Source organism: Emys orbicularis, chromosome 2 (assembly GCF_028017835.1).
Source record: "Emys orbicularis isolate rEmyOrb1 chromosome 2, rEmyOrb1.hap1, whole genome shotgun sequence".
NCBI classification, from domain to species: Eukaryota; Metazoa; Chordata; order Testudines; family Emydidae; genus Emys; species Emys orbicularis.
Window position 1 is genome coordinate 80589838 of NC_088684.1, and position 27791 is coordinate 80617628.

At 42.8% G+C, this 27791-nt stretch overlaps 1 protein-coding gene across 1 annotated transcript in view; it reads right to left on the reverse strand.

The window, feature by feature from the left end:
* The window catches only part of TAF4B (TATA-box binding protein associated factor 4b), a 116564-nt gene extending 91686 nt beyond the window's left edge, over nucleotides 1-24878 (reverse strand). The window contains exons 1-2 of the mRNA XM_065399549.1: nucleotides 24455-24878; nucleotides 580-728 (exon numbers count right to left, since the gene is read on the reverse strand). Coding sequence (XP_065255621.1) covers nucleotides 580-728; nucleotides 24455-24878 — 573 coding nt within the window. The remainder of the gene's footprint in view (nucleotides 1-579; nucleotides 729-24454) is intronic.
* Between the last annotated feature and the right edge of the window lie 2913 nt (nucleotides 24879-27791).

Sequence of the window (27791 nt, forward strand, 5' to 3'; positions counted from 1 at the left end):
CAGAGCAAAGTAGCAGAGTATGTTTTAAATAGGCTTTGCACAATCAGATTTTTATTTTTAATTTCAACAGAATTGATATTTTTTAATTTTTTCATTAATCAATTTAAATTTTCACAGTTGCACGAAGTTATGGGGTAGAGGAGTCAGACATTAAGGGGTCAGGAAATTATTTAATGACAGATTCCAAAATGGAAAGCTTTATAAACTGTTAAGACAGTCATCACCACGTCAAAATATACAAAATAAATATTCTTAAATCAAACTCTAAAATGTGAGCAGCATTTTTTACTTTGCCTATCTGTAAATTCTGATTATTATTGATGGAAATATTTTAGTCAGTTTGTGAATGTATGGTGAAACTGACGTTTACTGATAAAAATCAAAACTGGCCAAGCCTAGTTTTTAAAGTATGAAAGCAAAATACACAGTAACATTCATTCTAAGGAAAAATTAAGACTTTCAAACAACATTTAATGAATCTTCTACAAGGTTTGCAAATACTAAGTTATAAATACATCATATTAAGAAACATAATACGGTACAGCTATTGCAAAATCAAGCTGCTTGAAGAAGTTTTACCTGTACAGTACATATTCTGACTGAAGGTGTGCTGGTAGGTATTGATGGTCTTGCACCTGTGTTATTTTGTGTCTGGCTCTGTGCTCGAGCTATTGCTTGTTGAGATACTAACATTAGTTGACCATTGTTACTTCGGATAAGAACTGTACCTGTTGGCAAGAAAAAGGAACAGACTGTTAAGAGGAATTACTGCATTGAAGAGTACCTAAGGAATTTTTAAAAATTGTATTACATGCAAAGAACTGAGGTAATGTGATATCAATATCCCTGCAATGTGACAAGAGTGAGGAAATGCAAGGGCTAAGGTTCAAAGAGCAGTCTTAACTGGACTGTCTTGCACTTTATGTATGTTTCATGACAGCAATATTATTTAACTATTACAGTCACAGACAGCAACATTAAACAAATAGCAATACTGAGCCACACATTTAATACACCACATATTACATTTTGATTTTAATTACACACAATTAGATTTTTGCTTTTCCAATTATATTTGTTTTTGTTTGCTTGGTTTTTTTTAAAGAAATATGAAGAAAATCCAGAGCAGATTGGTTGGCAGCACTTGCTCATGCAACTATCTGACGGAGAGCTTAAGAGCTCTTCTAGATTTGTTTGCACTTAATTCCCTGAACCAACAAGTGTACCCTTAAACATAAATGAACATAAGTGTGCACTTACAGTTTAGAGGAAGTTTGCAATGGAAACTGAAATATGTAGGCAGACTAATATTAATTAGAAAGCAATTGTCGCTCCCAGTAAGAGCCAGCCATTGGCTGAAGACCTCTTCAAAATAGGTTTAAAATTTTTTAAACCGAAACAAGAAATTTTATTTAGACATTCAGGAAAAAGGCATCCTGCTTTCTTTGCCCCTTTCCTGTCTTTGAATTGTCTTTTTTCCTATATGTTTCTTTCACTATAGCAACTCCCAATATCCAAAACCTTTTCTTAAAAAGCATATTAAAATTTTACTTAAGGTATCTTTAATAACCAAGCTTTTCCAGAGCTTTCCATAGCAGTGGAAGATCAGTAAGCACATGAAACAACTCAACCAAGCATTCTGCAAGTCTACATTTGTTACATAATACAAACCAGAATCGCTCAACATGATACTTTTTGCTTGAGGTACTTCACACTCTTTAGCCTCTGTACTTTTAAACAAGATTGTAGTTCAAGTTTGCTACTCTATAGTTGGATTTCTCTATCACCTATCCCATGCTCAAGGCATCTCACATAACTTAATACACTGACTGAACGGTTTTAAAAGTTATCCAATCTAATATCAGTTCTCAGGATGTGCAAACCACGAAACAACCCCACTCAAGGTCTACAGTTTCTTCAACTGACAGCTATTGCACATACAAGGAGGAAGTTTACACAACAACCAGAAGGTGTAATTTGCAACACAGGTAGACATGTGTGTGTTGGTGCCTAAATACAGCAGCGTGGCTGTGACCACTTGGATGGTGACTGAGGTTAGCCACCCAAGTACAATCCTGCCAGACCCCAAATATGTACTCAGGAGGTATAATTCCCAGCATGGATAGACATAGGTATGCTAGCTCTCCTCAAGCTAGCACCTGAAAATAAGTGTGCCCGCTAGCTAGCCACCTAGCTGCTTTGCAGACATACTCATAATGGGGCATGGTTTGCAATACTAACAGACTAGTTATCTTTTAGCAGACTGGAGCCAGTTGGTCTTCAAGACCCTACTCCTACAAACACTTATGCACATGCCTAACATCACTTACATGACCAGTCCCATTGACTTCAATTAGACTACCCACATGAGTAATGTTAAGCAAATACATAAGTGTTTGCAGGACTGGGGCCCAAGTGTGGTGTTCACTAATGATGCAACAGGCATTAGTTATGTTATTTATACACAAGTTTCCATGAGAAGGAAAAATATCTGATAAGCAATCAATTACAGTAAATCATTCTGCTGGTATTAAAGATGTCCAAGTAGATAGAGGAAATTCACTGTTGCTGCATATATTCACTTTGGTATATTGACATTTGGAAGACATTAAAGGGGCACTGTCAGATCAGTTTTGGCCCACACTTAAAACTCCATATTACAAAATCTAAAGAAATCTTGAAATGGATAATTTTTTCTTCTAACATGCTTTTAACATTCCAGAGGAAACGAGGCCTTTGGTTTCTTTAAACAAAAGATTTGCCTATCATGTCTGCAACCTTAACTTTGGGCTTGTCCTCACTACTGGGGTAAGTTGACCTAAGTTACACTACTCCAGCTGCATGAATAATGTAGCTGGAGTCTACCTAGCTTAGGTCAACTTACTCCAGTGTCTTCACTGCGCTGAGTCAACGGGAGACGCTCTCCGGTCGACTTGCCTTACCCTTCTCAAAGAGCTGGAGTAACGGGATCGACTGGAGAGTGCTCTGCCATCGATTTATCGGGTCTTCACTAGATAGATACCTGTTGCATCGATTGCAGCAGGATTGATCTCCCGTAGTGGAGACCAGCCCTTTGTGCAATGCCAGAAGAGGATGAGAAGTGACACAGACTATGCCTACACTTGCACTTTTGTCAGCATAAATTATGACGCTCTGAGGGATGTTTTTTCACACCCGAGTGACACAAGTTACACCAACAGAAGCGCCAGTGTGCACAGCACTACGTCAGCAGGAAACGTTCTCCCGCCGACATAGCTACCGCTGCTCATGGAGATGGTTTTATTACGTTGATGGGAGAGCTCTCTCCCGTCAGCATAGAGCCGCTATACGAGCGATCTTACATCGGCACAGCTGTATTGGTACAGCTGTGCCACTATAAGATTGCTAGTGTGGACACGGCCTTAGTCTCATACGCTTCTCTCAGGATGGACAGCTAAAGATAAATACCAGTCAAAATTTTAGTCTTTAAGTTTAATAAATTTGGGTATTCTGTCACGTAAGTAAATGAACTTTTAAAATATGCTCTTTAATCTAACTCATGTAAATTGCCAGAAATAACTTAGCTCAGTTTATTACAGATTTTTGTCAATACTTTAAGTCCTGATTATATTAAGACCTGCTAAAACTCAAACACAATGTCTGGAAGAGTTCACTATCATCAAGTTACCTAAATTCACCACTGGGCTGTCTAGCTCGACTTGGCTTAAGTGACAGCAATTCCCACCAAAAGTGCACAACCAAGTTCTTAAAGTGCAATCCATAAACATATCTTTCTTTAAAATGCAAAGCTTGCAAAAGCCATTATATATTGGATCATGACATGATACTGGGGAACTTTTAACCATCTCTGAGGAAGATTAAAATATTAAATGCCTTTCTATACAGTAAAAGCTAAGGTCTCGTCTACATGGGGCACTCAGGAAAGTAAAGATGAATTAACTAAAGGTCTTAAGTGCATTAGTTAAAGTACCTTGAGAGCATCTACACGGGGATTTTTTTCAGAACTAAATTGGCCTTAGCTCACTATCACTTAATCCAAGAATTTGCACAGGGATTTAAATGCACTTAACTTCACACTTTTAGGCCACGTCTACACTAGCAGGCTTACAGCAGCACAGCTGTACCGATAGAGCGGTGCCTCTAAGATCGCTCATGTAGCCGCTCTATGCTGATGAGAGAGAGCTCTTCCATCGACATAATAAAACCACCTAAATGAGCAGCAGAACCTAGGATGGCAGGAGAACATCTGCCAACATAGCGCTATGCACACGAGCACTTATGCCAGCAAAACTTATGTTGCTCAGAGGTGTGTTTTTTACCCACCTCCCTGAGCAACGCAAGTTTTGCTGACATATGTGGAAGTCTAGACATGGCTTAATTTTAACTTTCCTGAAGTTTGTCTACACCACAGATGCTACAGCAAACATAGGGGTGCTGCTTTAGTGCCTAGTGTAGAAGCTTTCGCATCAATGGAAGGGGTTTTTCCATTGATGTGATTAGTTCACCTCACTGTGAAGCAGTTGCTAGGTCGATAGAATAATTATTCTGTCAGCCTAACTGTCTCTACACATGGGCTTGGGTCCACCTAACCACAGTACTCAGGCATGACATTTTTCACAGGCCCGAGTGACATAGCTAGGTCAATCTAATTTTTAAGTACAGAACAGGCCTGAGTGTTGCTGTGTAGCCTTAGTTATCACATTTACACTTGTGTTGTCAAGGAAAATAGTCACTCTTTGAATATTATTTTGAATACTATTTAAACAAAATGATTTATTTAAAAACACTTTTCCTTGCCTCAAGAGCCTAAGACCCAATACTTAGAAAATGAAAAAGCAGTCTGCTACAAAATAAATCATTCAGAGTTCCTCCAGTGATGTGTGAATTTGACCCAACTGTCCTAATAGAACAGGAATTACTGCAGCTGAACTTTCAAAGCAAGAGCATTTAAATGTATTCCAGTAGGAGAGCTTCATTTTTGTTAGTTAAAAGTTTGTTGCCACCTCTGTTAATATTCACTTTTCAAGACCTGATTGAAATGCGGAAGAAGGCAGAGAGATTTTTAAAAAGACTTTCAGATGTCAGACCAACAAGTGAATGTGTCTAGACATAATAGCAAATACACTTATATTTTAAAACATTAAAGGCACTCCCTTCCTCCTTCACTTATATAACCTTACCAAGATTCGGATTTTGCGCATCTCTTGTGATATGCGCCCACAATAGAGTGGGGAACATTTCTGAGTAAAATAGAACTGATTTCCATTGAATAGTGAAGACGACATATGAGAAAACAGCTAAACGTTTACCTTGATTGAAAGAGTGAGTTGGGAAGGAGAAATGTGGGATGGAATTTTCAGAGACGCCTAAGAAAGTTAGGGGCTCAACTACGATTGAAAGTTAATAGGGTTTGGTCCCCTAACTCCTTTGAAAATCCCAGCTATTATTTTCTCAGAGTCCTCAGGCTTTAAACACTCAAATGAGTAAGGAATCACTTAAGGCATTACAAAACAGGGTATTAATATGGTTGAAAGTTAGCAAAAACAAAGATAGGACAATTTCCCTGATATATAGCCTACAAATACTGAGGCCTTTTCCGCTATGAAAAAAAGTCAAAAATAAGTAAAAGCCCTGATCACTTATACTGTTTAAAACTGTATTAGATAAAGCAGGACATGCTAAGATATCTTAAAGGGAAAGGAAATTAACTCAAAAGCTGCAAATTACATCTGAAAGAGACCTAACCTTTATATGACTTGAATAAAAGTTTTGAAGCTGTGGGGCTGTATGGTTTCCTACACAACATAGGTTAAGGTTTATATTTTGTCTTCTAAGGGCACTGCTGGCAACGTAAAATACATTTATCAGGGCTTGAACAGATGCTTACTATGGATGCTGATACCGAAGATGGGAAGGGCTAGCACAGCAGGCCCCAACCAACATATTAGTGAGAAGCTCAATAGGGGATGCTGCTATTCAGACTGCACTCTCTCTGTATGCTGGTCAGATACCAGAATGGTGCCAAACACAGAAAAAGTAAATAAATGTAAAACTTCCAAGAAAGAGCCCATTCCCCTACTCCCACTATGACCTAACTTTGGGGAAGGGAGTTCTCAATTACTCCCCTCCCAGATAGCCGTTTAGGGGTCCTCCCCACTTGTGAATAGCTCCTGTGTTTGCATCTGCTGCAGCTTAGCTTTCCTAAGCAGCAGAGTAAAATTAACAGTTTCCCTACAACCCAGCTGTGAAATGGACCTATCTTGTTCATTTCACTAGCAGCAGTGGCCAGATTATGAGGAGAGACTGGGAGGCAACCAGCATTAGGCCTGGTCTACACTGGGGATCAGCCCCAATTACAGCCATTAGTTTAGCTGCCTTAACGTAGCTGCCTAGCATAGGCTAGCAAAACTGCTATAGACCGTGAGGTGCATCCATGCAGCTTACCAGTTTCAAGTAGGGGTAAAATGCACGGATGAACATTGTTGCTTATACTAGTTTTGACTGTCTACGCTAGGGTTCTGCACCCGAGCTGGCCACTGAATGAGTGACTATCCGGCATAGTCAGAGACAAGATGAGGGGGTGGATAAAGGAGGTCCTCAAGGTAGGGTGCAGCAAGTCAACCAAGCTAATTTTATACATTAGAACACCTCGCAGTAATGGATGTATGTTAAGGATTAACGACGTCTCAAGCGCAGATCCTCTTTTTAGGCACATACTAAGTGCTAAAGCTGCTAATGTTTGGACAGCAAACTAGGTTTCATGTACTGCCTTATCACAATGGTGTCTCTCCTGGCCTTGGACTCTGGACGTTCAGATTAAAAAAAAACATTGTAAAAATAGGAGTGCTATGTTCACAGTGCAGTGTAAGCCCAGGGTTTGAATTGAGGCTCAAGCCTAATCACCCTTCCATCTACACAAATTGTGCTAATCCTGGGTTTGGACCCAGGATCGCAGGACCCCACAGTTTGGAGGGTCCAAGGCTGAGACAAGCCAGGACCCAGGGTTCAAGCCCTATTGTTTTGCAGTATAGTCAAAGCCTCACTGGACTTGTGCTCTGGAATCTGCCAAAAGTATTCCACAATCCCATGGGATGACTTTCTTTGTCCTCTGGACAGTCAAGTTTGGTGGGCAGTCAAATTTTCCCACATTGCACCATGAACAAAGGACTGGAGTAGCCACCTTTTGGGAGAGCACTAGGAAGTCTGGGATATGGGTGGTTACACTCGGGCCCGCATAATGTAGCCCCAGGTTGGGACCCAAACTTCAACAATTCCTAACCTGGGGTTACAAATGAGTATAAATGCTCAAGCCCTCTAGATTAACAATGCTCTGCTAACCTGAGTTCTAACCAACCCTGGATTTACATTGCAGGGTAGACATACCTGAATTGCACATGGCCAGGAGGTTGAATTTCTTGTTTGGAATAATCCTTCTCTGACCTTCAAACTGGATAACTAGTGAGACTGTCATCCAATGTACTCTACTTGGCGCTTCATCTGAAGTCCATGGAGAATTAAGCTGATGCTAAATGGCAGCTGCCATTTAGTTAATTGGAAAGAATATCAGATGCCCCACAGTCAGCACTGACTAACCTTTACTTTTGGGGTTCAATTAGGGATATGGTTTTGCACAGGTGCCATCTTCCATTTGTTCCAGGGGGTGCTCAGCCCCAGGCCCCTGCCCCTCTCCATCCCATCCCCGACACACCTTTCTGCCCCGCGCCTGACCCCATCCCTTCCCACCCCCTCCCTGCCTCTTTCCACCCCTCCCCCAAGCGTGCCCCGCCCCGCTCCTCCCCCTCCGCACCTCCTGCATGCTGCAAAACTGCTGATTGCAGTGGGCAGGAGGTGCCGGGAGGGAGGTGGAGGAGTTGATTGTCAGAGCCACTGGCGGGCAAGAGGTGCTCTGGGGGGAGCTCAGCACCCGCTAATTTCCCCCCTCCCCCCGTCTGTGCTCCAGCCCTGGAGCACCCACGGAGTCTGTGCCTTTGTGATTTTGACATCTGACACCTAAATGATGTGGACCTTAACTACCTTATCATGATATCATGATAACTGAGACTAAATGACAGGTTTCAGAGTAGCAGCCGTGTTAGTCTGTATCTGCAAAAAGAACAGGAGTACTTGTGGCACCTTAGAGACTAACATTTATCTGAGCATAAGCTTTCGTGGGCTACAGCCCACTTCATCTGCATGTAGTGGAAAATACAGTAGGAAGATATATAGATATATATATACACACACACACACACACACACACACACAGAACACATGAAACAATGGGTGTTACCATACAACACTGTAAGGAGAGTGATCAGTTAAGGTAAGCTTTTATCAGCAGGAGAGAAAAAGAACTGTTTGTAGTGGTAATGAAAATGGCCCATTTCCAGCAATTGACAAGGAGCTATGAGGAACTGGAGGAGGGGGGGGCGGAAATAAGCATGCTCTTGTTTAAGAAACTGTCACCTCTGAGAGCTGAATATCATCGTGACACCCTGTCCTCAGCCCATCAGTGAAGATACCTAATTGCTAGCATTGCGGAGGCACGTAAGATCTTGTTTCGCCTGCCTTCCATGTTGTTACTTTCTTCCCCACTATTTTTCTTCCAATCCTCTTGGCTTTTCTCCAAACCCTAAAATCAGTTGCATTGCATCAGCATAGTGAGATGAGATGACCATAACCCTGCCCTCTCTAATAAGAAAAGACCTAATCAGATGTCCCTGACTGGAAAAGTGATCCAAGTTCCAAGCAACAGGTGCCATGGTCAGTCTGCCAGCCAAAGCATCCATTTGTGACCGGCCTGCCATCCAGTGTTCCAAAGACATAAATAAAAGCCGTATTTCCTCCACCTTGTCTGTTAGAAAAAGGAGAAATGAATACCCTTTATGCATCAGGACTGAAAGTAAAATTAACCCTTTCCTTTTCATCGAGAGGTTGATGTGAAAATAAGAGACACTAATATTTTGCCCCCAAAAGGAGATAGTCTTCAAAGGTTTTGATTTAGGTTTGTTTTGCATAATCACTCAACCATAGTTTCAGTAAAAAGGCTTATTTTAATTTCTTGTTCTTGTGTTTAATCAATAAACTTTCAACTTTAGAATGAATGGATTTTAGTATTTGCCAAATAACTGAGTAAAACCAAGGGCTCTGTTTAAAAATAACTCCAAACCTATATCACTGTTTAATGTTCAGAGTTTATAAAAACCTCTAATTTTTTTAATTAGCCCAAATTAAGCCACCAGTCAATGCTCTATATAAGGGCTTGTCTATATGAGGAAAGTGACCGGAATAAGCTATTTCACCATAGCTCCTATTTGGCATTCAGTGCAAAGAAGAACACTTCATTCCGGAACAATTTTCCCATGAAGAAAAGCCCTTAGGCTTTGTTTAGACTAGGATTTAAAAGCGTAATGTTAGACTGAGTCACCTCGCTCAGTCTAGTTAGCATCTTCAAAAATCCTGGTCAAGACAAAGCAGTTGTGTAGTAGCATGTGGGCTTCCTTAGGGCTTGTCTACACTGGCAATTTACAGCGCTGCAACTTTCTCACTCAGGGGTGTGAAAAAACACCCCCCTGAGCACAGCAAGTTTCAGCGCTGTAAAGCGCTAGTGTAGACAGTGCACCAGCGATGGGAGCTACGCCCCCCGGCGCCGGGAGCTACACCCCTCGTGGAGGTGGGGTTTTTTTTAGAGCTGCGACCACACAAGGCACGCTAAAGCGCTGCTGCGGCAGTGCTTTAGTATTGCCAGTGTAGACTAGCCCTTAGGCTTTCACTTGACAAAGCTCTTAGCATATGCTAAAGTACAATTGCTTTATCTTGCCCGGGGTCTTTGAAGATGCTAACTAGAGCTAGGTAACTAACACTTTATAGTGTGCTGGGGAGAATCAAGTTCCCCTCCTGACACATATTCAAAAACTTTGAGACACTTTCTTTGTTCTATCCATTGTAACATGAAAGCTATACAAATAGAAAAGCTCTGTCCTGGGGGAGCATTACAGGATCTATATTGCAGTGTAGCTATATATAGTGCTGTGTGAATGTGCCACACAGTTGACTTGCTATTCAAAGCAATTAAATTAAAGCGGGCATAAACTAGACCGAGCAATACACAGCAGAAAGAAGAACAGGGTGTGGCGTGTGAATTACATGCTTCATGGAGCAGCAGTTTCTTTGAATGTGAAGACGTGGCAACTTTACTTACCAGCAGCCAGCTCAGCCAATAGTAATCTAACAGCAGTTCAAGGAGCCTGACTCCCTCAGCAGCAACTAAGGTCCCAGGAGTACTTGGGCTCAGGTGAATAAATCTCACACAATTGACTGAGGATAAATGGTCCAGACAGTATTACTTGAGACTTCAATTATTCAGCTTTCAAGCCAGCAAATCTATCAAGGTTGTACAAGAGTAAAGAGTTGGGATGCAGAAGTGCTGACGAAAAGCTGTCTGAGCTGGTCAAAGGCTTGGCTGCAGAGCAGCAGTCAAAATAGGTTTGGTGGCAGTCTTCAAATAGTCTCTGCCCAAAGAGAAGTGAAAAGTTAGGCCCAAACACCCTTCACCTTTCTGTAGTATAGAACAGGCAAATCTGAACCAAAGCATAGTAGTTTTCTTCAAGAGAAATTTTCATATTATATTGTAGCTTAGTCAATTTCAAGTGTCAGTGGAAACACAATGCCATCAGTTAAGGTTTGAATGGTAACACCAATTACATTGATTCTTGCTGGATTTTAAATGATTAAGACAGACTAAAATGTTAGGCTCTGAGCTGCCATATTTCTTAGTCTCTAATGTGAAACACTTACTTTATCAGTTATGAACAAAGACTGTACCTCAGTAAGTTAGTGTTGCTTAAAACTTGAACAATGACCATCTTTTCTGATAAGAAATGTAAGACTTCTGTGAAATTTGGGTACAAACATGCCCCTAAATAGTAACAATGAAAATTCATATGCAATCTAGGCAAACTACTATCACTTCATAAGTGAAAATTTAATACCCAGATGAAAAATTGATAACACAGTTATTTAGGGGCCTAATTTTGCTAGCTGTACTCACATTGAATAGTACACCACAATCTTGGGCACCTCTAAGTATGATTGTTTCCATTGATGTGCTTTTGGTCCCACTTGTTTCTTTGAAACTTGCTAGAAGTCTGGCCTCTTGTATAGCACAGACCATAGAACTTTCCCAACATTTTTCTGAAAATGCGCTAGGAATTAAACATCCAATCTTGATGTAAAAATCACCCGTGATAGAGAATCCACCATGATTCTTGATAAGTTGTTCCAATAATTAATTAGCCTCACGGTTAAAATTTTACACTGTATTTCCAGTTTACCCATATTTGACGGAGCCACTGGATCACATTATACCTTTCTCTGCTAGATTGAAGAGCTCACTATCAAATATTAGTTACTTACAAATTGTAATCAAATTGGGAACAGTGTCACCCCTTAATCTTCTCTAAGATAAAAAATTTAACTCCTTGAGTTTATCTCCATAAGACAGGTTTTCTAATCTTTTAATCATTCTCATGACTCTTCTCTGAACTCCCTTCAATTTATCAATATTCTTCTTGAATTGTGGACATCAGTATTGGACACAGTATTCCAATTGCACCAGTGCTAACATACTATTCCTACTCAAGATTCCCTTGTTTATGCCTTCAAGGATTACAATAGCCCTTTCAGCCACTGTCTCAGTGCAAGCTCATGTTCAGCTGATTCTCCACCACGACCCCCAATTTTTTCCCCCCAGAGTCATTGACTCCCAAGATAGAGAGAAACACCCTCTACATCCTACAAGTATGACCTACATTCTTTGTTCTTAGGTGTATACATGTGCATTTAACTGTATTAAAACACATGTATTGTTTGCTTGCACCTAGCTGCTCAAGGAATCCACACTGCACTATATCAGTGACCTCTTCATTTTTTACCACTCCACCAATATTTGGGTCATCTCCAAGCTTTATCAGTGATGATTTTCTTCTAGGTTCATTGGTTAAAAAAAAAAAAAAAAAAAAAAAAAAAAAAAAAAAAAGTTAAACAGCGTAGGGTGCAGAACTAGTCCCTGTGGGATCCCACAGGAAAAACCTGTTCAATAACAATTCCCTGTCCTGTCAGTTTTCAATGCACTTAAATGTGTGCCATGTGAATTTTAGACCATTTGTTTGGTTTTAAATCAAAATGTCATGCAGTACCAAGTCAAACACCTTACAGAAGTCCAAGTATGTTACATCAACGCTATTACCTTAATCAACCAAACTTGTAATCAAAAAAGATATCAAGTAGTCTGACAGGATCTACACCTCTACCTCAATATAACGCTGTCCTCGGGAGCCCAAAAATCTTACCGGGTTATAGGTGAAACCGCGTTATATTGAACTTGCTTTGATCCACCGGAGTGTGCAGCCCCGCCTCCCCGGAGCACTGCTTTACCACGTTATATCCGAATTCGTGTTATATCAAGTCGCGTTACATCGAGGTAGCGGTGTATTTTTCCATAAACCCATATTGATTGGCATTAATTATATTAACCCCTTAATTCTTGAACAATGAGTCCTGTATCAGCTCCATTATTTTTCCCTGGATCTGTCTCAGACTGACAGACCTATGACAACTTGGGTGGTTCCATTTACCCTCTTTAAATACTAGCACAAAATCAGCTTTCTTGCAGTCTCCTGGATCTTCCACAGCCTACAAAGACTTACTGAAAATCAACATTAGTAGTCCAGCAAGCTCCTCAGATAGCTCTTTTAAAACTCTTGGATGCAGGTTATCCAGACCTGCTGTTTTAAATATGTCTAACTTTAGTAGTTGCTGTTTAACATCCAGAAGCAGCCAGTGATCCAACAGGACAGCGAAACTGAAAACTGGTGTAAAGAAGTCAGCAAACATAAGCTGAATGAGCCAATGCAACCTTTGCTACTTCCTCTGATTGCTCCCTCTATTCAAAAAGTTAGCTGATGGAGCTGAAATTTTTTCTTCTTATATTAGATCTGAAATTTGCCCCTTGATTAGACGTAAAGAGAGCTTTTCAGATGATCTTTGCACATCATCAAAGGATACACCAGAGACTGATTATTTCCTTGAGATCCTCATGGGAAAGATCACGTCATAATGAAGTCCATAAGAAATTATCAGGAGTAAGTTCTTTGTATTTCTGGATCTACCTTGGAATAGTCAGGCCAAGTGACAAGCAGTTGACTTTAAAAATTGGCATCCTTTCCATGTTGTTGATTATGACTGTTCTGCTGGAAAATAACAGCTTTAAAAATCAAGAATGGCTTCAGCAAAATGAAGTGGTAAAACACAAAGCAAAAAAAACATTTGAACAGGATGATCATGTCACTGATCATTTTTCACTTTTTCATCCAAATCAGAAGTAAGTTTTGCCAGAGTCACAGTAAGAACCTAAATATGTCTATTAAGTTACTATTCTATGCATTTTAGCATGCTATGAGTTTCTATCAAGGAGTGTATCTAATATTCAGATGCCCAGTGTTCTTTTGTCACTTAAAGAATTATTAAATTAAAGTGATATTGCAGCACTTTCAACAATTCAACCGGGGGTTATCCATTCATGGGTTTTTATCTATGTTTGCTTTCAAGGGCTTTGTGAGGAGCATCTTATTCATTCTATTCTCACTATAATGAGACAAATGAACACTCTCCCAATTAAGTCATTTATATTTCCTTCTAGTCTCACACACGCAAATAACCTGTGATGAATCTGCTAAGCAGGAGAAAGGGTAGAATAGGTACAGTATGACACACTGTTCTTCTACCCAGCAACAATTCTGCTCCTTCACCTGAATTCATGTGCACAGACCTGAGTGATTAACAACATATAAAATAGCAGCCTTTGGAGCAGGGCTTATTTCAAAGTCAAGAGATTTAAAAAGAGCGATAGATAGAGCAGACTCACTGTCCTCCTCCTCCATAATATAAAACACAGCAATATAAATATATAAACACAGCAATTAAAAATGGAGAACTTCCTTTCATCTCTGAAAGTACTGGCTTTGAGGCAATGGGATTCCCTAACTGTGGCAGGGCGATGGATGGAATGCACATCCCAATTGTGGCCCCAGACCATCTTGCAACAGAGTACATCAACCGAAAGGGCTACTTCTCCATAGTCTTGCAGGTGCCAGTGGATGACCACGGCTGTTTCACTGACATCAATGCGGGGTGGTCAGGGAAGGTGCATGATGCATGCATCTTTCGGAACACTGGACTGTACAGAGAGCTGCACACTGGGACTTTCTTTCCAGACCAGAAGATTCCAGAGGGGGATGTGCAAATGCCCATACTATAATAATAATAATAATAATTAATGGAGATACCCTATCTCCTAGAACTGGAAGGGACCTTGAAAGGTCATCGAGTCCAGCCCCCTGCCTTCACTAGCAGGACCAAGTACTGATTTTTCCCCAGATCCCTAAGTGGCCCCCTCAAGGATTGAACTCACAACCCTGGGTTTAGCAGGCCAATGCTCAAACCACTGAGCTATCCCTCCCTGATCCTTCAAGACCCCGCCTACCCTTTGCTCCCATAGCTCATGAAGCCTTACACCAGGAACCTAGACAGCAGCCAGGAGCGCTTCAACAACAGGCTCATCAGGTGCCAAATGACCATTGAATGTGCCTTTTGGCTGATTAAAAGGTCTCTGGCACTCTCTTTTTGGCCACTTAGACCTCAATAAGGAAAATATTGTGGGCTGATGTATGCTCCATAATATGTGCAAATCAAAGGGGGAAGTTTCCCCAGGGGTGGGCCACTGATTGGCTGGCTGCTGATTTTGAGCAGTCAGATACAAGGGCAATTAAAGGAGCGCAGCAGAAGGCTATTTGAATCAAGGAGTCTTTGAAGGAACATTTGGACAACAATTCCCAGTAATGTGCCTGTATGTGATGAATTTGGCCAGACAATGTTTACTTGCCACCATGAATTACTCCTGTAGTGCTTGCTTCTTGAGAGTTAATTGCAAGGAGCAAATATTCCTACCTATAGCCACTGTGTTTCAATGGTAGCACTGAGCGATGTAGGTATGTCGCCAATAAAGACTCGTTATTTCAACGACTTGAGTTTAGTAACTGGATAAAACACAAACTTTTGGACAAACAGGGAACATGAAAGTGAGGAACAGTCTTGCAGTTAGGGCTCACAACTGGGTGTAATTCCAGCTTTCACTGGAAAACCTGTCCCCAGGTGTGGAGTGCACAGGATACAGTGAGGAACCAGGACCATGCAACGATTGTGGTGAGGGAGTTTGGGGAGGGCATGGACCGGTGTTCTGTTGTGGCTGGAAGGGGAGTCAGGCATGGATTTGCTCTGATTGCAGGCTAATGAGGGACTTCAACATCTCTGGCTGGTCCTCCAGGAACTTTATCTTCCACTCCTACCCGTGTCCTTTCGCAGCTATCCAGTCTCAGTCTTTCAGTTACTGTCTCCCTCCATGCTCATTTCACTATGTGCTGCATCTATTCACTGCAGCACTTCAAGAAACATATCCTCTTTACTCCTCCTGGGTCACTGCCTTATCTGATGGAGGCGCGTCGCTGGTGTGGAGGAGTGTGTTCTCAAGGGCACATCTGCAGAAGGCAAAGAAACAATCAAAAGATACCATATCGTGAGTGCCCTCACAGCCGTGAATCACAAAAGTTACACACACCTCTTTCTTACGGTCCTGTGGCTAGCATACAGGTCACTGAGAGTCCCAATTATGGGGAGTTCACAGCTGGGGTGGGAAAAGGCAAGAAGGGACAAAGGCCTGTTTGCAAAGGGGGCTATTATAAGTGGCTAGGGAGCCCATTCTGAATACTGGTACCCTTCCCTTTTCCATAGGCTAGGAATCGAACCAGATCTCACTCCTCAGGGTAACCCAGGATGCAAGGGAGCATCTCCTACATGCGTGTGGCTTCAGACCAGCTCTGTATGCTGATTGCCTGTGTGCTGCTTTGGTCCCTGCAGAGAGGATTGCTGGGTAGTACAGCCAAGTTTCCTATAGTGGTGGGGAGAAACAAGGCAGCTCTCCCAAGGAATATTCAGCAGAGGATGGCAGAATTCCTAGAGGACAGTTTCCTAGAGATCACTATGGAGGATTCCAGAGACATCCCCGTGTACATTAACATACTTTTTGCTGTGGCCCCACTGCATAGATGGGCAGGCTTTATTAATTTCTGTCCCTTATCCCTCCTCTACCATATAACGAAGTACATGAGAGCTCAATCTCCTCTCATTTTGCAGTATCAAAGCAAAATGAGCACTTACCGTAGCTCCCCTCTCCTGCATCCTGCAAGCCAGAGTTGGAGTGCTGGGACCGACTAGACCCCTCCGAGTGGAAAAGAGGTCCTGATTCGCCATGCATCTGGACAACTTTGCCTTGTGCTCCACATCGTCCTCCAGTTTCACCTCCTCGTCCACCAGGTCCTCATCGGGGTTGAGTCAACTGGCCGCTGCTTCCAGTCCCCCCCACAGTATCCACGGGGCTCTTGGTGGAGGTGGGGTCGCCACCAAGGATAGCGTGCCACTCCTTATAGAAGTGGCATGTCTTCGATGCTGCTCCAGAGCAACAGCTGGCCTCCCTTACCTTTTGGTACACCTGCCTCAGCTCCTTGATTTTATCATGACACTGCTGCATGTGCCTTTCATGCAATCAGCCCGTAGTATTGAAATTTCTACAGCTGGTGCAAAGCTGTGATTGCACAGCCTCTTCTCCCCATATACTCAGCAGATCAGACAGCACCGGTGTGTGCCACATGGAAGCACATCTGCTGTGTGAAGGTCAGCTGGGAAGATGCGGTGTGAACTGTGCACCAGGAGCAACCAGGAAGAGGAATTTCAATAATTCCCAGGCTTCTAAACCGGGGAGGGGTGCATACCTGTGTATCTTCAGGGCTGCAGAGTTTTAACTGCTGACCAGAGCAGTCATGATGGGCACTGTGGGACACCTCCTGGAGGCCACTTAGGGTGACATAACTAAGTGAGGAGCCAGAGTGATGCAGCATCGCTCTAATTATGTCGCAAAAAAGCTCTATGCTGCTCGTCGAGGTGGTTTTATTGTGTCGGCATAGCAGGGGAGTTACATCGGCAGGAAGAGCATTTCAGTGTGTACACCTTCACTGTTTTGTCGATGAAAGCTGACTTGTTGACAAAACTGTGTAGTGTAGACAAGGCCTAACCTTTCTGAACAGTTAGCCAAAATCAGCTTGTACAGACCTTAGGTGGCAGTGAACTTGCCAGAAGCAAGTAAAACAGTTCTTTGTAGAGGACCCAGATGAAAAGAGAAAGTGACTAAATTCCCATAATCTTAGTCACTTGCTTTCTGCAGCAAGTAGAAAAGCATGTTATGCACTGTAGGGCCCTGCCTACACTAGGGCTGTTTTTCAAGCTTACCTATCCACTGTTGCTAACACACCTGTTCAGCTCCATTGGCGTTAGCAATTTTGGCACCCCTAGTGTAAACAGGCTGCTGCTACTATTTTAAGCATCATCTAACCCTGCTCACAGGACACATACCTGACAAAAAACAGTAGCTGGCAGCCCTAGTACATGACAACATTGCTAACACCAGTAGAGCTAGACCAGATTTAGTAATAGTTGTAAGGCTTTTGAAAAGTATCCCTACCGTAAGCATATTGAAGTAACAAAGGTAAATCCATCAGTATCTAGGCAAGTTTCACACTTCACTGCACTGCCCTTCCATAAGGGAAACAGACCCGTTTGGCTGCTGGCAACCCTTCAAAAATGGCCTTTAAAACATCCCCCAGATAAACAGAGTAAGGATGAGAAGAAGTAGATAGACAACTGAAAAGATGAACAGTGACAGAAAGGGGAAAAAAAGAATATAAGGAGATCCAAGAACAAGGATGGGGGGAAAGGAAGATGAAGTACTGAAATTAGGATTGCTGCTGTTCTTTTTGCTCTGTCATTTCTCTCCTCCATAAAGGTGTTGGACCCCAGAACGTGAGGTCAGTTACCAGAGGTTTTTTGGTTTTTATTTTTGTAGCCCTGTAGACTCATGTGCTAAGACAGTGAGAAAGCTTGTTCACCCTACTAGCCATTTTGGAAGGTAAGAGCTATATCAAAAATATTAACAGGAACCTTATCCTCTAAACCCAGCCTTCAACTATTTCCATCACTGACACTTGCACAGCATTTATCACCACTATTTTTCTAACAGTAAATTGAAGTGAGTGGTCAGTCCACTCCTCTGCAAACAGATTGTCTTGTGTGTCACGGACTCTCTCACAATCTGAACCACCATTAGCAGTATCAGTATAGGCCAAGGACTGAATGAACACAGATCAGGACAATGGCATATTTGCACAGCCGGGAAGTAAATACTGCACATGCTGTTCGTGTTCTGTATGCAGACTGCATTGACTGTAAAGTTCTCTCAAAAACAACACTCACTTTTTTAAAGAGAAGGCAGAGCAGGAAGAGTCTCAGATGAAAGATGAAAACCCTACCTTTACGGAAGCAATTTGTTTAGTCTGAGTGTTTATTACATTTCAAGATGAAGGCGCCAAAATACATACTCTGGAGCAGGTTCTCTGCCCTGTTCTGGTGATACAAAGGGACCTGATAGTCCCCCACCTGCAAGTGCCTGCTAGGGATCCCCCTCTGGTGCAGTACATCCTCCAGTGGCTGTGAAACTGACAACAGCCCATATACTTCAAGCACAGTGGGGAGTGGCTTGAGTGCACGGTGCTCTGCCTATCTGCTAGATAGCCCTTAGCAGACAGTTTGCCAGCTGGCACAAGACTGACTAACCTGTCCCAGGCCAGAGAGTCAGGGAGCTGTAACTGTTTTTCCTCTTCCCCTGGGCTTCCCAGGATGGCTGTTTAGGGGGAAGGGAAACAGTGACAGAAAGGGCAAAAAAGAACATAAGGAGATCCAAGAACAAGGATGGGGGGAAAGGAAGATAGAGTACTGAAATTAGGATTGCTGCTGTTCTTTTTGGTCCACTAGACCAGGCAGAGCCCGGCAAACTCCTATCCTGCTCCCTCAGGACTCCCACAGCCCAGCACAACTCTCTCCTCCCATCTCTCTCACAAAGCAGCAGGCAGCCAGCAGAGGAGCTAATGAGCAGCTGCAACCAGGAAAGGGCATCTGCTGCTAAAGAGTGCACCCAGTTCACACTGCAAGTGCTTTAAAACGAACAGTGTAAGTGGTGCTCCCTACCTCTTCCGATAGCAACAGGGCCAATTCAAACACTTCAAGAATCACAGGGAACATGCTTTTAATTCATAATTAAATGCATATTTTCTCAATAGTTGCTCTCAAGGGCCACAGATTGAACACCACTATTTTGAAGGCTATTTGTATTCTCGTACCTACCATTTTTCATTTCTGCCTGTTAGATTTTGTAGCTATTTATTTTCAAATATAAGCTTTGACACTCAGTGATTAAGTCAACCATGTGTTTGAGGCATTCACGTGAACACTTACATAGTTATAATGCTACAATTCAGCATCAGAACTACCTGCCTGAATTACCTTTTTTTTTTTTTGCTAATTAAGAATGAAATCCATAAGACAGAAGACGTAAATAGAATAAAGCCTTCTCAAGTGTAAGTCTCTTTTTAAAGGATCAAAATAATCATTCAAAGTGCATCACCCAGTGATGTTTGTACATTTGAGTTTTAACTAACTTTGTACACTGGTAGCACAGAAGGAAACTCCATGTGCTTTTAGAGAGACAAGTTGCAATATTTTTAAATATTAAAACCTCTAAACTCCAGTCTGAAACCTAGCTCAGCTTCACCCTTTCCTATCCCAGGCTCAAACAGAAGATGCAATGTAATGCTGCATTTGTGACATCTGCGTAGTTCCATAGATACCATATTCAACACTATTTCCTCACTTAAGTAGGAAAGACAACCGATAGGAAAAAAAGCCTTGTATAAAACTACATCTTCAATACAGATTATACACAAGTTATGAAAAAACACATGGAAAGTGAATAGATTTAAAGTCATATGAAAGTTCCCAAACTATGATAATCACTAGTGAGCATGCACTTCAATTTTTTTTTCTTAAACCCATCTTCATGTCAAAAATCAGTATGTAGTAAAAGGACCTTATTAGAGGCCAAAACTTAGATTTTTTTTATAGATGAATTCACAAAACCTAACACACACTTCTGCAATGTTTCATTTCAATGGAAAGCTGGATAGGATTTAAACTTGTCCTCACAACCCAGAACACCACATCATTGTGGTGGAGTCTGAGAACCAGAAAGTGAAACTGACTAATGAAAATAGGTTAGTTTTTTAAAAACTTGATAGGGTTCCATAACAGGAATTTTGTGACGTATTCTTTAATACAAAAGAATACATAAAGTGTATTTCAGGATATTGAATTTGTTCTGAAAATTGTGGATAATATGTAATAGGAATATAGGAATTACCATATTGGATCAGATCAGTGGCCCATCTGCTCCAGTATCCTATCTGACTGTTAGTAACAAATGCTTTTAATATAGGAATTTTCCTGGTGGTAGACAATTATGGAAATACAAATATTTTTTCACTACAATTGGGGTATGAACTTTCAGGGCATAAGTTAACCTCCAACAGAAGTATGATTGTTTCTTTCCCTTATAATGTTAAGAACTTCATCTAATCTAGATCAGTGTTCATCAGCTCTTGAATTCCACTAAACTCTTGTGGTCTCGATATATAGTGGCAGTGAATTCCAGTGAACAGACTGTTTATTAAAAAAAAAAAAAAGCTGTCTGTGAATCAGACTCAAAGAAATGTAGGGATGGAAGGGACTATCTAAGCGGTCATCTAATCCAGAGCTTTGCGATGAGGCAGGCAGAAAAGCAAGTTTAACACTGATAAGAGGAATAACCCATTGTTTGCAATATTATGAGGAAGGGTGAGTGGAGCACCTGATCAATCTTCTATATATCATATCGTCACTTCACCTGCCCCCTAAACTGCATGTTCCAATCCTTTCAATCTCTTTTCATAAAGACTTTTTCTACACCTCCAATCATTTTTGGTATACGTCTCTGAATCCAGTCTATTTCTGCTATCTGCTTTTTGGGAGAGGGTGGCTAGAACCAAACAACATTTCAGGACTAAATTCTATCATTTGAAAATATCACCACCTGGCTGTTCAGCTTTTAATCTACAGTTCAGTGTGCAAAAAGGTGATCAACCTAGGTCCTCTTCTCCCTTCCACCACCAGTATTATCCAAGCACTTCACAAATGTTAATGGATGTATCTGCACAACACCTCTACAAGGTAGGGAACTAACCTTATTTTACAAGAAACTTTAGGCAGAGCAATTAAGTAACTTCACTAAGATCACAATAGCCCACCACAATAGCACTTAACTTCAGAAAGGGGAAAAATGAGGAAGCTAATTAAATGGAAATTAAAAAGCAGTCACAAAAAAGTGAAATGCCTGCAAGCTGCATGGAAACTTTTTTTAAATCACCATAATAGAGTCTCAAATCAAATCTATAGCTCAAATTAAAAAATATAGTAAGAGGACCAAAAGAATTTTACCATGGCTAACCAACAAAGTAAAAGAAGTGGTTAGAAGCAAAGAGGCATCCTTAAAGAAGTGAAAGTAAAATCTTACTGAGGAAAACCAAGAGGAGCATAAACTCTGGCAAGTGTAAAAACATAATTAGGCAGGCCAAAAGAGAATTTGAAGAGCAACCAAAGACTCGAACTAACAGCAAAAAAATTTAAGTGCATCAGAAGCAGGAAGCCTGCCAAACAATCAGTAGGGCCATTGGAAAATCGAGGTGCTAAAGGAGCACTCAAGGAAGATAAGATTGTTGCAGACAAGCTAATGAATTCTTCACTGCAGAAAATGTGAGGGAGATTCCCATATCTGAGCCATTCTTTCTAGGGTGACAAATCTGAGGAACTGTCCCAGATTGAGGACTCAATAGAGGAAGTACTGGAACAAACTGATAAATTCAACAGTAATAAGTCACCAGGACCAGATGGTATTCACACAAGCATTCTGAAGAAACTCAAACATGAAATTGCAGAACTACCTTTGGTCTGTAACTTATTTAAATCAGATTCTGTACCAGATAACTGGAGCACAGCTAATGTGACACCAATTTTTATAAAAGGCTCCAGAGAGGATCCTGATAATTAAAGGACAGCAAGTCTAACTTCAGTACTAGGCAATTTGGTTGAAACTGTAGTAAAGAACAGAATTATCAGACACACAGATTAACACATTGGGGAAGAGTGAACATGGCTTTTGGTAAGGGAAATCACGCCTCACCAATCTATTAGAATTCTTTGAGGGGAAAACAACAAACGTGTGGACAAGGATGATCCAGTGGATATAGTGTACTTGGACTTTCAGAAAGCCTTTGATAAGGTCCTTCACCAAAGGCTCTTAATCAGAGTAAGCAGTCATGGGATAAGAGGGGAGGGTCCTCTCATGAATCAGCAACTAGTTAAAAGATAGGGTAGGAAACAAACAGTAGGAGGAAATGGTCAGTTTTCAGAATGGAGAGGCAAACAGTGATGTCCCTTGGGGATATGTTCTGAGACCAGAGCTGTTCAACATATTCATACACGATCTGGAAAAAGGGGTAAACTGCAAGGTAGCAAAAGTTTGCAGACAATACAAAATTACTCAAGATAGTTAAGTCCAAAGCTGACTGTGAAGAGTTACAAAGGGACCTAACAAAACTGGGTGATTGAGCAACAAAATGGCAGATGAAATTCAATGCTGATAAATGCAAGGTAGTGCACATTGGAAAACATAATCCCAACCATATATATAAAATGATGGGATCTAAATTAGCTGTTACCACTCAGAGATCTTGGAGTCATTGCGGATAATTCTCTGAAAACATCTGCTCAATGCGCAGCAGCAGTCAAAAATGCTAACAATGTTAGGAACCATTAGGAAAGTGATAGATGATAAAGCAGAAAATAGCACAATGCCACTATATAAATCCATGGTACCCCCACACCTTGAATACTGGTCACACCATCTCAAAAAGATTAAGAAGAATGACTTTTCAGTTTTGAAAAGAGATGACTGAAGATGGATATGAGAGAGGTCTATAAAATCATGAATGGTGTGGAGAAAGTGAATAAGGAAGCGTTATTTACCCCTACACAGCACAAGTTCCAGACGTGTCACCCAATGAAATGAATGGGCAGTGGTTAAAGAAAATATAAAAGGAAAGTACTTCTTTACACAACACAGAGTCAACCTGTGTAACTCACTGCCATGGGAAGTTATGAAGGACAAAACTGTAAAGGAGTTCAAAAAAGAATTAGATAAGTTCATGGAAGATAGGTCCATCAATGGCTATTAGCCAGGATGGTCAGGGATCCCATGCAACCCCATACTCTGGGTGCCCTTAGCCTCTGATTGCCGGAAGCTGGGAGTAGACAACAGGGGATGGATCAGTCAGTGATTGCCTATTCTGTTCATTCTCTCTGAAGCACGTGCACTGATACAAAATGTATATCCGTGGTTGCGGATAGCTGTGGATATCCATGGAGTTGTAGCGACCAAGCCAGGAACTGCAGCAGCCAGTCTGGAGAAGCTCCTCTAGTGTGGCTGTACCACCCCCCAACCCTACCCACTGGGGTGGGCACCAGGCTTACCAGCAGCTGTCCCTTATCATGCTATTGTATGCAAATGGCTCGCATGCTCCCAGACAGGAGTCCCTTCCACGCAGCTGAGTGCTTCTCCTGTCTGGAAGCGCACGAGCCGCTTGCACGCACTAGCGCAGTGGTTCTCAACCTATTTATCATTGTGGGCCGCATTCAATACTATCTGTATGGCCTGAGGATGCCACATGAGCTGCAACTCTGTGCTGATTGGGCTGCAAGCAGCCCACAGGCCACAGGTTGAGAACCACTAGCATGATCAGGGCTTAGCATGATCAGGGATAGCTGCCGGTGAACCTGGTGCCCGCCCCAGTGGGTAGGGATGGGGGAAGTATAGCCACACCAGAGGAGCTGCCCAGGTTGGGCGCTGGCTCCTGCAAGTGGTGGCCTGACATGCTGCTGCTGCTTTTGCCGCTGCAGTTCCTGGCCCGGTCCACTGGCCACGGCCCTGCTGGTTGTTGCTAGAGCCTGGCAACTCCAGAGATATCTGCTTTATATCCGCAGATATAAATTTTGTATCCAAGCTGGGCTCTAACTGTCAGAAGACAGGATACTGAGCTAGAGGGACTAGTATGGCCATTCTTAAGGGAATACATGAGAACATATAAACAGAAAGATATAAACGTTCCTGATTTTTTCCTCCTACTTGAGAGCTTTACAAAAGAATCTAGAACAGTACTTCAGGATCAAAGTGGAGCACTTTGCATTATGACTGTAGTCAGCTTGCTAAAGAAGTTTCACACGGCACTGAACTCTCCTAGCACAACAGCGGTCCTTTAGCAGTGCGATGCCTTTCAGCGGGTGTAGAAGAGAAAAGCAGGAGACTCACCTGGTGGGATCTGGAAGTTTGCAGGCAGTTGTATTGTAGTGGTCTGGGGGGCTTTGGGAGCCACGGTTTGCGGAGCAGCCAGCCTAGGCCCACCAGAGTTCTTGGGTGGCTGCTGGGTAGCGGTGACAGTGGCCACTTTAGCCACCAGAGTCCCCACGGGGGCAGTCCCCACCCGTGACTGCTGGGTAACGGCAGGCACCAGGCTGATGGGAACCTTAGTCACTGCGTGGCTCAAGGAAACTGCTTGGGCCCCCGCGGGAGCGCCAGCGGCGGAGACAGAAGCAGGGGGCACAGTGTTCTGAGAGCAGAGTAGGGCAGGTGCCGGCTGAGCCCCACCGGCCCCGCTCGCTGCAGGAGCCGCCACTGCCTGCTCAGGGTGCCCGGCGGGCATCACCCTCACCGGGGCTGCCGCAGAGGTGCTCATGGAGGAGGAGAACGGGACCAAGGCGGGGAGGGTTGGAGTTTCCCGGGGCGTCCGCGTTATCCCACAGCATAGCAGCCGGGAAGGGGGAGGCTGGTCTCTCAGCGGCGCGGCAGGATCCGGGGCTCACACACTGCCTCGGCGCGCGGGCTGCTCCGGGAGGCTCCCGCTGCCACACTGGCGAAAACACATGGTCATCCGTCCCCTGCCGGCTGCGCACACGTGGGGCGGGCTGGGCCTCCCCCCCAGCGGCGGCGGCCGGGTACAGGGAGCCGGCTCACGCTATTGCGCCGGCGCCCTGGGCTCCTGGTGCCCGGCACTTGGACCCGCCCCCGCGCGGCGGGCCCCAGCCATGTTTATAGAGCCACGCGGAGCCCCCCGCGCACGCGCTCCAGGCGCGCGGGGCCGCAGCCGGGCTTTCCCTGGGCACTCTGCCTTCGGATTGGTGGCGCCGAACGAGCCTATGGGGCGGAGCTTTGTGGCGTCATAGGGGCCGCGTTCCAAACAGCTGGGAGGCTGAGGAAGCAGGTGTGGGAGTTCTCCTCGGTGGAAGCAGCTGGTCGGGCTCTCGAGCGGGAGCCGCGGGGTTCAGGCCGAACATTTCGGGTTCGCTTGGCATTTTTTCTTACAAACCCGCAAAGCCAAAGAAGCGTGTCAGACCGTTTTAAACATTGCACTTTGGAAGGCGGGATTTAAAAATCCTCCTAGAGCACCTTCAACCAATATCGTGTTCTGGCACAGATTCCATGGGTATCTTTGGGCAAGTCACATAGGATGAAAAAAACCCTTCAGGGTAGTGTGAGCGCCTCTCTGCTCCCTCTAAAGTAAATAGGAATTGAGGGAGCTCAGTATGTTACAGGGGCTCTTAAAGAGTGGTTCTGTTCTGAAAAACGACCATATTAATAGTTGCCTTTTTACTCACCCCATCTACTGCCTGTTTAGACTCACACGTCACACCTGCTGATTGAAGTGAGGTTTTACAGTTGCTACCACTACAGAACTGACAAAGATAAAAGGGAATGAACTAGATTATATTTCTTCTAAGGCACCCTCAGTCATTTATGCCTGTGCAAATGCTGTAAAAGCAATTGAGGTGTCATTGAGGGGACAATTTAAAAACAATAGTTGCAGAGGTGTAACCACAGGTGCTGGAAGTGTGGGTGCTAACCGTTTACAGTTTGGTTCAATGGTTCTCAGCATCCCCACTATACAAATTGTTCCAGAACACCTGGGTGTAACTAAGATCTTGATGCCACAACAATTGCCTGGGTTGACCTCATTACAGGACTAATGTTCAAGACTAAAATTTGGCCTATTTTTGGTGAATGAGAAGGAAAGAACCCAGCTTGACTTTCAGATCCCAGGTTGAATTTACAGGGGGGAAAAATGAAAACATTTTCCCATGTAAACTAAGCATATTTTATTATGGAAGTCAATAGGAGACAAGATGCAATTTTTCAGAGTGGAATGCCTCTTCTGTCTCTGGCTCAGTTTCCATTGCCTGTTTAATAGGGATAACAATACTTTACTACCGTGAGTAGTTCCATCACTGTGGTAAATTGAAGCTGATTAATGAAATTGTTGCAGGATTGGGGCCATAGTCCCAACCCCGTGAATGTTTATGCATATACATATGCTCATCTTTAAGCAAATAATTAGTGCCATGGAAGTCATGCATATAAAGTTAACTGCAAATACGTGATTGCAGAATCAAGGCCTACTATACAGAATAGTGAAATTGATCATGTGTAAAGTGCTATCAAATGCACAATGTAAACAATTTATTAAAACTGCAGCAAAATGCTGTTCATTGACCTTTGTCCTGGTGATGGTAGGTGTTTCTTTTAACTATAGTAGGTGCAATATTTTCAAACAGAAATGTGAGATTTTCATATTCATATGGGGGGAAGGATAGCTCAGTGGTTTGAGCATTGGCCTGCTAAACCCAGGGTTGTGAGTTCAATCCTTGAGGGGGCCACTTGGGGATCTGGGGCAAAATCAGTACTTGGTCCTGCTAGTGAAGGCAGGGGGCTGGACTTGATGACCTTTCAAGGTCCCTTCCAGTTCTAGGAGATGGGATATCTCCATTAATTAATTTTTTATCATATTGAGACACTCGTTTTTGTAAAGATTTTGAGGATTTTTTTTATGGAAACTGTAGAAATGAAAAGTATTACTTTAATCAGTGCATGAAAATCGTGAACACAATAAGTAGGCACTTGCCTGGAAAAGCTTCCATTAGCATCCACAGAATCTAAGTTTTCATTAAAACAAATGCTAGTCTTGATGGATACAAAAAACATGAACGGAGTGTAAAAGGATGCAGTATTGTTTTCCTAACATGGAGATGGACAGCTCCATGCTGACATTCATAGGTTTGCCAACCGGCTGCAGGGTGAAAACTAACTACAGTCTTTGCAACTTTTACCATTTCGGTTCAGAGCTTTGGACAATTTCACTCTATTGCTGCTTGAAAAAGCTATGAACAACACCTGAGGTTGGCACTGGAGCTAATCACCGGAGAGGAGGAGTCTAAAAGAGAGGTTGAGTGAGGGAAAGAGTAGCAAAGAGACTTCCATCACAGGAGCCAGGAGACTGGGAAGAGGTAGAGTAGTGTGAGACCTCCCAATGGCAAAGTGATTCTGTGGTGGGATGGGAACAGAGAAGGAATTCTCTTCTCCCTTCCTGCAATGAGAGGGGTTGTGGGGCATAAATATTTATCAGTGACCTGACACTAGCTGGAGGTGGATACAAAAAGTAGATCACCAGGCAGTGTCCATGGGCAACATCTACTTTTCCAGCAATTGAGGTGCGCAATGGAGCAGGCTTGTCACTTGGACATTGCCTCTGTACCTTGGGGTCAACCTACTATTCTTTGGCCAGAAGAATTAATTCTCCATTAAATGTTTGGTAAAT